The following is a 14,048-nucleotide window of genomic DNA, read 5'->3' on the forward strand; positions in this document are numbered from 1 at the left end:
GCTCCTGTACTAACTAGACCTAATGTCAGACTGATGGAGCTTCCATGGCTGCTCCTGTACTAACTAGACATACTGTCAGACTGATGGAGCTTCCATGGCTGCTCCTGTACTAACTAGACCTAATGTCAGACTGATGGAGCTTCCATGGCTGCTCCTGTACTAACTAGACATACTGTCAGACTGATGGAGCTTCCATGGCTGCTCCTGTACTAACTAGACATACTGTCAGACTGATGGAGCTTCCATGGCTGCTCCTGTACTAACTAGACCTACTGTCAGACTGATGGAGCTTCCATGGCTGCTCCTGTACTAACTAGACCTAATGTCAGACTGATAGAGCTTCCATGGCTGCTCCTGTACTAACTAGACCTACTGTCAGACTGATGGAGCTTCCATGGCTGCTCCTGTACTAACTAGACCTACTGTCAGAGCTTCCATGGCTGCTCCTGTACTAACTAGACCTACTGTCAGACTGATGGAGCTTCCATGGCTGCTCCTGTACTAACTAGACCTACTGTCAGACTGATGGAGCTTCCATGGCTGCTCCTGTACTAACTGGACATCATGTCAGACTGATGGAGCTTCCATGGCTGCTCCTGTACTAACTAGACATCATGTCAGACTGATGGAGCTTCCATGGCTGCTCCTGTACTAACTGGACATAATGTCAGACTGATGGAGCTTCCATGGCTGCTCCTGTACTAACTAGACCTACTGTCAGACTGATGGAGCTTCCATGGCTGCTCCTGTAATAACTAGACCTACTGTCAGAGCTTCCATGGCTGCTCCTGTACTAACTAGACCTACTGTCAGACTGATGGAGCTTCCATGGCTGCTCCTGTACTAACTAGACCTACTGTCAGACTGATGGAGCTTCCATGGCTGCTCCTGTACTAACTGGACATCATGTCAGACTGATGGAGCTTCCATGGCTGCTCCTGTACTAACTAGACCTACTGTCAGACTGATGGAGCTTCCATGGCTGCTCCTGTACTAACTAGACCTACTGTCAGACTGTTGGAGCTTCCATGGCTGCTCCTGTACTAACTAGACATAATGTCAGACTGATGGAGCTTCCATGGCTGCTCCTGTACTAACTAGACATAATGTCAGACTGATGGAGCTTCCATGGCTGCTCCTGTACTAACTAGACCTAATGTCAGACTGATGGAGCTTCCATGGCTGCTCCTGTACTAACTAGACCTAATGTCAGACTGATAGAGCTTCCATGGCTGCTCCTGTACTAACTAGACCTACTGTCAGACTGATGGAGCTTCCATGGCTGCTCCTGTACTAACTAGACCTACTGTCAGACTGATGGAGCTTCCATGGCTGCTCCTGTACTAACTAGACCTACTGTCAGACTGATGGAGCTTCCATGGCTGCTCCTGTACTAACTGGACATCATGTCAGACTGATGGAGCTTCCATGGCTGCTCCTGTACTAACTAGACCTACTGTCAGACTGATGGAGCTTCCATGGCTGCTCCTGTACTAACTGGACATAATGTCAGACTGATGGAGCTTCCATGGCTGCTCCTGTACTAACTAGACATAATGTCAGACTGATGGAGCTTCCATGGCTGCTCCTGTACTAAATGGACATAATATCGGGCTGGTGTTTCTGCTGGTCCTGGCATGGTTTCAAGGCATTTTCAGAAATATTGTGCTCATAAATGTGTGGTGTCAAAGGACACTTTGATAATGAATAAAGTTGACTTCATAGCTTTTATTGGTAAGGTTATCATACGACTCGAGTTGTGGAAAGCAGAAATGCCAGGGTGAAGGTTAATGTGGTGATGGCAAAAGAGATATTGGGGGTAACATATGTTACTGTTGAAATGGTTGTTGACATGCTGAACAATCCTAAGGGTGGAGTGTTTCTGCATGATGTAGATAAAGCTTAATGGTGTTGGGGAGGGTGTGGTAGAAGTTGGTAGGGATTCATTTGTTTTTTTATATTTTCACGTTAGTACAGAATTTAGGAAAATCATGATTGATCGTACATTCCAGCACAGTAGGTGGCGCCATGCACTTAAACAGTTGTTTGCGGACCGCCTTGATATCATAGAAGATGAAGACGAAGAAGACAAAGAAAAGACTGCGGTTTGGATAGTGCCCGTGACATTAGCTGATTGAGTTGCGTCTGTTAGTAAAAAATGTCTAAATAAACCTGTGTGTAAAGATCATGTGTCTTGAGTATAATTTAAAATGTTGCATCAAGATGAAGGGGAGGGGGATGAGGCGAAGATGTGGTGCGTCTCCCACATACACAACTCATTATTTCTTCGCCTCACACAAGTCAACAAAGTGTTTGTTTTTTTTAACATCCATTGCAAATGATAGTTCCTCATTATTTGAAAAATCTTTCCAACACTCCCGGCCTCGATAATCACCAAGCCTCGGTGTGAAAGAGCAAAATATAATGATCTGATGATCCCATATGTTCAGTGGAAATGTCTTTAAAAAACAGCTTTCTGTCCCGAGATTGCTGGTGCAGGAAAAATTTAGGGCTCAGAATAGGCTAGTTGATACAATGTTGCTAACGGCGACAGCTTTGGGCGGGACCCTGTGATGATTTGATACAATGTTGAACTTCACTAGCAATAGCTCAAGACATTTAGAAAGGGAGGCAGACAGGCAGAGAAGACAGATCAATGTGATCGAAAGAACCAGAATTTTCATCAAATCAAATTGTATTTGTCACATACGCCGAATACAACAGATGTAGACCATACTGTGAAATGCTTACTTACAAGCCCTTAACCAACAGTGCAGTTCAAGAAATAGAGTTAAGAAAATACTAAATAAAATACTAAATAAAATAAAAAGTAACAGAGAATTACATGCCAATAACGAGGCTATATACAGGGGCCCCGGTACCGAGTAAATGTGTGGAGTACAGGTTAGTCGTGGTAATTTGGAGGTAGGGGTAAAGTGACTATGCATAGATAAACAACGAGTAGCAGTTGTGTAAATAGTCTGGGTGGCCATTTGATTAATTGTTCAGCGGTCTTATAGCTTGGGGTAGAAGCTGTTAAGGAGCCTTTTGGACCATGACTTGGGGCTCTGGTACTGCTTGCCGTGCAGGGTAGCAGGGAGAACAGTCTAGCACTTGGGTGACTGAAGCCTTTGATTTATCATGGGCCCCATTTTTGGGACTTCCTCTGACACCGCCTGGTATATAGGTCCTGGATGGCAGGAAGCTTGGTCCCAGTGATGCACTGGGCCGTATGCACTGCCCTTAGTAGCGCTTTACGGTCAAATACCGAGCAGTTGCCATACCATGCGGTGATGCAACCGGTCAGAATGCTCTCGATGGTGCAGCTGTTGAACTTTTTGAGGATCTGGGGACCCGTGCCCTCTTCACGACTGTCTTGGTGTGTTTGGACCATGATAGTTTGTTGGTGATGTGGACACTAAGGAACTTGAAAGTCTCGACCCGTTCTACTTCAGCCCCGTCGATGTAAATGGGGGTATGTTCGTCCCTCCTTTTCCTGAAGTCCACGATCAGCTCCTTAGTCTTGCTCACATTGAGGGAGAGGTTGTTGGCCTGGCACCACACTGATAGGTCTTTGACCTCCTCCCTATAGGCTGTCTCATCGTTGACGGTGAGACAGCCTGAGGATCAGTGTGACAGATGTGTTGTTGCCTACCCTTACCACCTGGGGGTGTTAGTAAATCCAGGATCCTGTTGCAGAGAGAGGTGATTAGTTCCATGGTCCTTAGCTTAGTGATGAGCTTTGTGGGCACTATGATGTTGAACGCTGAGCTGTAGTCAATGAACAGCATTCTCACATAGGTGTTCCTTTTGTCCAGGTGGGAAATGGCAGTATGGAGTGCGATTGAGATTGCGTCAATCGTGGCTCTGTTGGGGCGGTATGCAAATTGGAGTGGGTCTAGGGTTATCGGGATGATGGGGTTGATGTGAGCCATGACCAGCCTTTCAAAGCACTTCATGGCTACTGACGTGAGTGCTACGGGGCGGTAGTCATTTAGGCAGTTTACCTTAGTGTTCTTGGGCACAGGGACTATGGGAGTCTGCTTGAAATGTGGGTATTACAGACTCGGTCAGGGATAGGTTGAAAATGCCAGTGAAGACACTTGCCAGTCGGCAAGTGCTCTGAGTACACGCTCTGGTAATCCGTCTTGCCTTGTGAATGACCTGTTTTAATGGTCTTGCTCACATCGGCTACGGAGAGCGTGATCCCACAGTCGTCTGGAACAGCTGGTGCTCTCATGCATACTACAGTGTTGCTTGCCTCTTTTTGACTGTTTTTATTTGTCACCTTGAGGGCTATGTATTTTACTTAGTTGATGATGGAAGTTATAAGCCTACTTATAACTCAGACATAGCCTATAGGCTATGTCTGAGTTCTCTGCTGTCATTTCTTTAGCCACCAATGGATCACAGTGTATCAATGTGTCCATATGGCAGAGGCTAGTACTCTCGGCATACTTAAGTTGTAACTCAATCAGCGCATGGGCTATATTTTAAAAGCATAACGAATTCGCAGGTCATTGATTTATTAGAAAAAATATGTCTCTTTATAATGTCCACTTACAGTGCCTTCGGAAAGTATTCAGACCCTTTGACTTTTTCCACATTTTGTTACATTACAGCCTTATTTTAAAATAGATTTTTTTTTTTTTACTCAGCAATCTACACACAATAAACCATAATGACAAAGGGAAAAACAGGCTTTTAGAAATTTTTGCAAATATATTATAAATAAAAAAAATGGAAATTCCTTATTTACATAAATATTCAGATCCTTTGCTATGAGACTCAATTTAGCTCAGGTCCATCCTGTTTCCATTGATCATCCTTGAGATGTTTCTTGATTGGAGTCCCCCTGTGGTAAATTCAATTGATTGAACATGATTTGAAAAGGCACACACCTGTCTATATAAGGTCCCACAGTTGACAGTGCATGTCAAAGCAAAAACCAAGCCATTGTCCGTAGAGCTCCGAGACAGACATGTGTCGAGCCACAGATCTGGGAAAGGGTACCAAAAACATTCTGCAGCATTGAAGGTCCCCTAGAACACAGTTGCCTCCATCGTTCTTAATTGGAAGAAGTTTGGAACCACCAAGACTCTTCCAAGAGCTGGCCGCCCGACCAAACTGAGGAATCGGGGGAGAAGGGCCTTGTTCAGGGAGGTGACCAAGAACCCGATGGTCACTCTGACAGAGCTCTAGAGTTCTGTGAAGATGGGAGAACCTTCCAGATGGACAACCATCTCTGCAGCACTCCACCAATCAGGCCTTTATGGCAGAGTGGTCAGACGGAAGCCACTCCTCAGTAAAAGGCACATGACAGCCCACTGTGTAGTTTGCCAAAAGGCACCTAAAGACTCTCAGACCATGAGAAACAAGATTTTCTGGTGTGATGAAACCAAGATTGAACTCTTTGGCCTGAATGCCAAGTGTCACGTCTGGAGGAAACCTTGCACCAGCCCTACGGTGAAGCATCATGCTGTGGGGATGTTTTTCAGCGGCATGGACCAGAAGACTAGTCAGGATCGAGGGAAAGATGAACGGAGCAAAGTACAGAGAGATCCTTGATGAAAACCTGCTCCAGAGTGCTCAGGACCTCAGCCTTGGGCGAAGGTTCACCTTCCAACAGGACAACTACCCTAAGCACACAGCCAAGACAACGCAGGAGTGGCTTCGGGACAAGTCTCTGAATGTCCTTGAGTGGCCCAGCCGGAGCCTGGACTTGAACCCAATCGAACATCTCTGAAGAGACCTGAAAATAGCAGTGCAGTGACGCTCCCCATCCAACCTGACAGAGCTTGAGATGATCTACATAGAGGAATAGGAAAAACTCCCCAAATACAGGTGTGCCAAGCTTGTACTGTTATACCTAAACGGACTCGAGGCTATAATCACTGCCTAAGATGATCCAACAAAGTACTGATGAAAGGGTCTGAATACCTATGTAAATGTTATGTTTTCATTTTTAATACATTTGCAAAAATGTACTTAAAACCTGTTTTTGCTTTGTCGTTACGGGTTATTGTGTGTAGATTGATGAGGGGGAAAAAACAATAAATTCAAATTGAGAATAAGGCTGTAATGAAACAAAATGTGGAAAAAGTTAAGGGGTCTGAATACTTTCCAAATGCACTGTATGTACATATGGTGCTTTATATTGCGTTTTAACGTATTAAAAGAGATAAATCCAGCTTTAGCTGCAATGCTTGAAGATGTACCTAATATGCTGTGACCCTAATAAAAAAGTACACATTCCCACCACTGCTCGTTATTGAACCGGACACACGAAAGCAGTGCAATTGAAGTTTAGCCCTTTCTTGCAGTCAAATGACCTAGTGGCCTCATGGGTGGAATGTTTCTAGGTCAAACGGTTTTTCAAACGGTTTTGTTATACTTCAGTCTTCTGTGATGTATATGAAAGTGTAATATTGGGATGCAAACTCAACATGTAATACATTTCTACTCTATATCTGATATGGTACAGGTGTCTTCTTGTTAAAAACCGTGTGTGTGAGGTGTACACTCTGTGTGACCCTGATTTAGCCCACTACAGTAAAAGGTTCATCCACCAACGCGAGCACATCAGGCTGTAATTACTAGATGACTCAACTGTTGACTCATTTATACTCGCTTGTGTGTCCTATTTGGCCCGCAGGCCTTGACACATGTGCGCTAGCCTATTAGCCACGTTATGACTGACGTGTGATCATTGCCTCTTGCTAATTTGATTTTATTGACATTCCCAACCTTAGTTACAGTTGTCCATTTTCTTTGTTCAAAATATTGAGTGATTGAAACTGAAACAGTGCATCCCAAATAGGTGGAGGCAGCGAACAATGTACAAGGCAACTGTGATTTACAACATGATAGCGTTGTTTTTGGACTACCAAGAAATGTATTGGTAGTCTGCATACATCCATTCTGCAAACAATGCCTTAACTCTACATCATGGCCTTTCGACCATATTTTTTAAACCTTTTACAAAGTTGGATTTGAAGCATTTTCTACTGATATTATGAGTGTCTGTCTGTTTCATATCTGCAAAGTAGTTAAAACGCTGTCAGTTCCACTTAAAAAAATACATGAGATAATAATTGAAGAGTTTCATTCCAAAACAGTTGAAGTCAGAAGTTTACATACACTTAGGTTGAAGTGATTACAACTCGTTTTTCAACCACTCCACAAATTTCTTGTTAACAAACTATAGTTTTGGCAAGTCGGTTAGGACATCTACTGTGTGCATGACACAGGTAATTTTTCCAACAATTGTTTACAGACAGATTATTTCACTGTATCACAATTCCAGTCAGTCAGACGTTTACATACACTAAGTTGACTGTGCCTTTAGAGAGCTTGGAAAATTCCAGAAAATGATGTCATAGCTTTAGAAGCTTCTGATGGGCTATTTGACATAATTTGAGTCAATTGGAGGTGTACCTGTGGATGTATTTCAAGGCTTACCTTCAAACTCAGTGCCTCTTTGCTTGACATCGTGGGAAATCAGAAGAAATCAGCCAAGACCTCAGAAAAAAATGGTAGACCTCCACAAGTCTGGTTCATCCTTGGGAGCAATTTCCAAATGCCTGAAGGTACCATGTTCATCTGTACAAGCAATAGTACGTAAGTATAAACACCATGGGACCACGCAGCCATCATACCGCTCAGGAAGGAGACACATTCTGTCTCCTAGAGATGAACGGACTTTGGTGCGAAAGTGCAAATCAATCCCAGAACAACAGCAAAGGAACTTGTGAAGATGCTGGAGGAAACGGGTACAAAAGTATCTATATCCACAGTAAAACGAGTCCTATATCGACATAACCTGAAAGGCCGCTCAGCAAGAAGCCACTGCTCCAAAACCGCCATAAAAAAGCCAGACTACGGTTTGCAACTGCACATGGGGACAAAGATCGTACTTTTTGGAGAAATGTCCTCTGGTCTGATGAAACAAAAATAGAACTGTTTGGCCATAATGACCATCGTTATGTTTGGGGGAAAAAGGGGGATGCTTGCAAGCCGAAGAACACCATCCCAACCGTGAAGCACGGGGGTGGCAGCATCATGTTGTGGGGGTGCTTTGCTGCAGGAGGGACTGGTGCACTTCACAACATAGATGGCATCATGAGGCAGGAAAATTATGTGGATATATTGAAGGAACATCTCAAGACATCGATCAGGAAGTAAAGCTTGGTCGCAAATTGGTCTTCCAAATGGACAATGACCCAAAGCAGACTTCCAAAGTTATGGCAAAATGGCTTAAGGACAACAAAGTCAAGGTACTGGAGTGGCCATCACAAAGCCCTGACCTCAATCCCATAGAAAATTTGTGAGCAGAACTGAAAAAGCGTGTGAGAGCAAGGAGGCCTACAAACCTGACTCAGTTACACCAGCTGACAGGTGAGATGCAATTTAGCTTTTATTGTTGAAAGAAATTATGAAAAAGATTGGTGTGCATCTAATCATGCCATGGGGTTGTTCAATGACAGACTTGTATTTGTTTAAAATCTATCACTTTTCGGTTTTACACAGTCAATAAGTGTGTAATGTACAAATGATACATCTGTGACATCAATATTTAGATATTTAAATGTATATATACAAAATAATTTAATACAGTAAAATGAGATCTGTATGTAAAACATTTACAGTACATTTGACATTTTCATCATTTAGCAGATGTTCTTATACAGTGCCACTTACAGTAAGTGTCAAAAGTGCATTGATCTTAAGATAGCTAGGTGAGACAACCACATATCATAGTCAAATACTGCCTGGTATGTCAACTGCTCGGCCTCCGTACTCAAGGCACTACAGAGGGTAGTGTGAACGGCCAAGTACATCATTGGGGCCAAGCTTCCTGCCATCCAGGACCTCTACACCAGGCGGTGTCAGAGGAAGGCCCTGAAAATTGTCAGTCTCCAGCCACCCCAGTCATAGACTGTTCCCTCTACTACCACATGGCAAGCGGTACCGGAGTGCCAAGTCTAGGTTCAGGAGGCATCTAAACAGCTTCTACCCCCAAGCCATAACACTCCTGAAAATCTAGTCAAATGGCTACCCAGACTATTCACATTGCCCCCCCCCCCACCCCCTCCCCTCTCCACAACTCTGCCACTCTCTGTTGTCATTTATGCGTAGTCACTTTAATTAACTCTACCTACATGTACATACTACCTCAACTTACCGGTGCCCCCGCACATTGACTCTGTACCGGCACCCCCCTGTATATAGTGTTATTTTTTTACTGCTCCTCTTTAATTACTTGTTACTTTTATCTATTGTTATTATCCGTATTTTTTTAAACTGCATTGTCGGTTAGGGGCTCGTAAGTAAGCGTTTCACTGTAAGGTCTACACCTGTTGTATTCGGTGCATGTGACTAATACAATTCGATTTGAATTACACAGGATACAAAAATTCCATTCCAGTTAAACAATGGATATATAAACGTAAAAAATATAAAATACATTTTTCATACACATCTAAAATGTATGAATAAAAAAATCTGAGAAAAGTAATATTTTATACACACATAAAGGTTCTCATAACCAATCATTTCTGACAAAACAACACAAATGTGAAAAATTTGTGAATATAGCGTTTTGGAGAAACTCATCAATGAATCATCCCTAGTACAAAGATATGGAATATACAGAAAATCAATGCCATAAATGTTTCTAATTTACTTTCATTTGTCATTCAATAGTCCATTTTCAGTGAATTTACGTACTTGTGTTTCATTAAGGAGCATGTCTTTGTTTTAACAGGGAATGGCTTGAATGTGAAATGTGATATGAAGTTAGATGATAAACTGATTATATCCCAGCCATAGACATGCAGTGTTGCTGATGGAAGCAAATCCCTCAGGAAGATTACCTAGATTCAGATCAAGAAAATGCAGAAATCCCAACAGGCGCAAAATGTGACTGTCGGTCTGGAAAATGTATGAATCTTACTCACAATTGTTATGACACATACATACAGACTGACAGACACATATTCCAGTTACCTTTCCTCTCGTTTTATGCTGTAGCCTATTTATAACTGCATAGCACTGTAGTCGAACCTCAGAGGCTCGTAAAATGACTTGTATGTGCAGGTAATGTGTTGACAACCTTAGAGTAATCACATACACTATGGTTTGGCAACTCACCCTGATTCATGGAGGCTCAACACACTTCATATGGAGTTGTCTTCTAGATGCTCACTATTTGCTTAAGATTAACATAACACGGCAAAATGTCTGCCTCATGTCGCATCATTTGCAAAAGTTTTACCCAGTTCAATCTGTAGACACAATAAGTTACAAATATACACTCAAAGTGTACTCATAACAAATTACAATATCTTTGTCATGATTTTACATGGTTGATTTACTCAGAAATAAAACCTTAAACACTACTGTATAAATATCTAATATTACGTTGAAAAATGCAACTATATAATTCATCAAAATGTGATTTTAGGGTTACAGTAAATGTCACTGCCAACCAATAATTCATGGGTATGTGCATATGCTTTAAACCCCACCATAAAACACTCCATTACATATTGCAACTGAGTATGAATGTGTAGTGGCATATTGAAAATTGACCATATATTCACAATCTGATAAAAGCACCTCATTAAGTTCAGACACATGGAACACTTCACTTCAGTCTCTGTTGCTTTCTCCCCCTCTCCCCCCCCTTTCCATCCCTCTTTTTCCTCTCTCTCTCTACATCTCACATGAATCGCATATGACAGCACTCAGACTAAGTCATTATAATAATAATTTTAACAGTATGTGCAGTTTCTACAAACATTACACCAGATTCCATTCTAAATTGTGCTTTTTAAATCCCCTGTTTTCTATGTGAATCATGCCTGTGGGTAAAGGATCCACCACCGCTTATTACACAAGTGGCATGGAAGCAGACAGGCGAATTAAACAGCATCCATTAGACTCACCCTGACAGCTTTGGCATCTTCACAAAGCTAAACACATCCATGTGTGCAGCAGACTGTGGTCTGTCCGTCCAAGGCTACAAATTGATCATCTACCTCAGGTAGCTGGCTCCATTGTGCCACTGTCTTTAGCAGTGGGGATAAATAATACAGGGAGAAAAAAAATCTGGAGCTTCCACAAGTCAGGTGGAGAGATTAGTCCTCTTGTCAGGGCTTCTGCATGGCTGAGTGATTGCTGTGTCCTCGCATCAGCGGCACAAATCCACAGCCTGTGGAAAAGGATCTGGCAGTGGCGCTTCCCTCGGCTACATCCTTCAAAGCATGCCTGGATCCGTTCGTTAAGCCACCTTCATTTAATTTCCATCGCAGTGGAATGATGTGCAGGGGCCGCGCAGTAACAACCGCTTTGAAGAGACACGGCGAGAGGGAGAGCGAGGGAGAGGCACACACACAGAAAGAGAGAGAGGCAGAGAGATAGAGTGAGGGGCGGGCAGGGAGAGAGAGAGGAAGAGAGAGAGAGAGATGGGTTGTAGGGTGGAAGCTGGGGTTGTAGGGTGGAAGCTGGGGTTGTAGGGTGGAAGCTGGGGTTGTAGGGTGGAAGCTGGCGTTGTAGGGACACAAATCACTGCTGATGGATGCAACCGGCTCCCATGCATTGCTCCTCTTCTCTAGAAAGGACAGTCTCATCAATTCCTCTCCTCTAGAAAGGACATGCTCATCAATTCCTGACATCATGTGTCGTGTTTTCAGAATGAAAGGAGATAATGAAGGAGAATCCACAGCAGCAGTGTGGGTGTTGCTCAGCAGGGAGAGAGGAGGTGAAAGAGAGAGAGAGCGATGAACTAAACAATAAATGAGCACCGAGGCCATAGAGGAGCAGAGGGACTAGAAGGGAAAGAGAACCTGTCCTTCCTCAGTGGCTGGAGAGCCAAGGCCTCCACCCTCCACAGCCGCTCACAAAACCACAATCTCCAAACACATTGACATGGCCATATGAGAGGACACACACTGACTGCCGTATTTAACCAGCCATGCTGGTTAACTGTGCCTTGAATCCTAAACAGATCACTATTGTGTTATCCGTATGTGTTTTATTATTACATTTTATTTTAGCTTACTTGGTCAATATTTTCTTCTTCTTTAACTGTACTGTTGGCTTGTAAGTAAGCATTTCACGGTAAAGTCTACACTTGTTGTATTTGACGCATGTGAAAAATAAAGTTTGATTTGATTTCAGTCTAACCACTCGGGTCATGATTCCTACATTGTAAACCCACTGAAATAGTATTTTGTTTTGTACAGACCTCAGTCCTGTTACATAGCATTACCTGGTGCTGTTCAGGGCAGCTAACCTATTAGGTAGAGGATAATAAAATTAGGATGTGCTCCTGTATTTCCTAGCCATTAAACGAGTCAGCAGCGTGTCAACTGCATGCTTCAAGCAATGGAGTCGTTTTTCACATTTTGTGTTTGAATCTTTTCAATGTTTCCTACAATACCAGTCAAAAGTTATGACACACCTACTCATTCAAAGGTTTTTATTTATTTTTACTATTTTCTACATTGTAGAATAATAGTGAAGATATCAAAACTATGAAATAACACATGTAGAAACCAAAGAAGTGTTAAACAAATCAAAATATATTTTAGGTTTGAGATTCTTCAAAGTAGCCACCATTTGCCTTGATGACAGCTTTGCACGCGCTTGGAATTTTCTCAACCAGCTTCACCTGGAATGCTTTTCCAACTCTGCGGTCCAACTCATCCCAAACCATCTCAATTGGGTTGAGGTCGGGTGATTGTGGAGGCCAGGTCATCTGATGCAGCACTCCATCACTCTCCTTCTTGGTCAAATGGCCCTTAGACAGCTTGGAGGTGTGTTTTGGGTCATTGTTCTGTTGAAAAACAAATGATGGGTTGGCGTTTCGCTGCAGAATGCTGTGGTAGCCATGCTGGTTAAGTGTGCCTTGAATTCTAAATAAAATCAGTGACGTGTTATCCATGTGTGTTATTTCATAGTTTTGATGTCTTCACTATTATTCTACAATGTAGAAAATTGTAAAAATAAAGAAAAACCCTTGAATGAGTATGTTCGTCCAAACTTTTGACTGGTACTGTATATTCCAAGTAAAGGTTCCTATTTTCCATGTAAAGGTTCCTATTTTCCATGTAAAGGTTCCTATTTTCCATGTAAAGGTTCCTATACTCCATGTAAAGGTTCCTATACTCCAAGTAAAGGTTCCTATACTCCATGTAAAGGTTCCTATACTCCATGTAAAGGTTCCTATATTCCATGTAAAGGTTCCTATACTCCATGTAAAGGTTCCTATACTCCATGTAAAGGTTCCTATATTCCATGTAAAGGTTCCTATACTCCATGTAAAGGTTCCTATACTCCATGTAAAGGTTCCTATACTCCATGTAAAGGTTCCTATATTCCATGTAAAGGTTCCTATACTCCAAGTAAAGGTTCCTATATTCCATGTAAAGGTTCCTATACTCCATGTAAAGGTTCCTATACTCCATGTAAAGGTTCCTATATTCCATGTAAAGGTTCCTATACTCCATGTAAAGATTCCTATATTCCATGTAAAGATTCCTATACTCCATGTAAAGGTTCCTATATTCTATGTAAAGCTATTGCTTAAAAAAAAATTACATTTTCAATATGGTCTATGGAATTGATCATGTTGATGGATGTGAGGATATTAGCAAAGGAAACATATTGGAATATAGCCTATGCAACCTTGGAACAGACTCAAAGTACCCCAGAGTCAGCCCACTGTGCAGTCTCACATGCAAATGATGGATCACCGAATGTCTATTTTCCAATTGAGGAAGAATCACCCCTCATTAATTACAGTCTACACTACAGACCTGGCCCTTGTGTCAAATAACACCTAGAATCCCTTTTTATCATTTGATCCATGGGGTTTAATACTACTTCATGTTGCCTCTGTCATCCTGATAAAATGGCCTCTTCTACTTGTTAATGAAGGCTATCTATTCAGACTCTGTCTCTGTCTTTCTCAATGTGCCATCATACACACAATGCATTTTACATTTCTACGAAGTAGCTAAAATAAATCCTAGTCTATTTAT

The 14,048-nt window shown here is 42.3% G+C and overlaps 1 protein-coding gene across 1 annotated transcript in view; it reads right to left on the minus strand.

The window, feature by feature from the left end:
• Window positions 1–11,382, minus strand: part of LOC106586811 (FERM and PDZ domain-containing protein 4) — a 77,912-nt gene extending 66,530 nt beyond the window's left edge. Inside the window, exon 1 of the mRNA XM_045707623.1 lies at window positions 10,950–11,382. Within this exon, the coding sequence (XP_045563579.1) occupies window positions 10,950–10,990 (41 nt within the window). The 5' untranslated portion in view covers window positions 10,991–11,382. The remainder of the gene's footprint in view (window positions 1–10,949) is intronic.
• Between the last annotated feature and the right edge of the window lie 2,666 nt (window positions 11,383–14,048).

Source organism: Salmo salar, chromosome ssa25 (assembly GCF_905237065.1).
Source record: "Salmo salar chromosome ssa25, Ssal_v3.1, whole genome shotgun sequence".
Taxonomy (NCBI): Eukaryota; Metazoa; Chordata; class Actinopteri; order Salmoniformes; family Salmonidae; genus Salmo; species Salmo salar.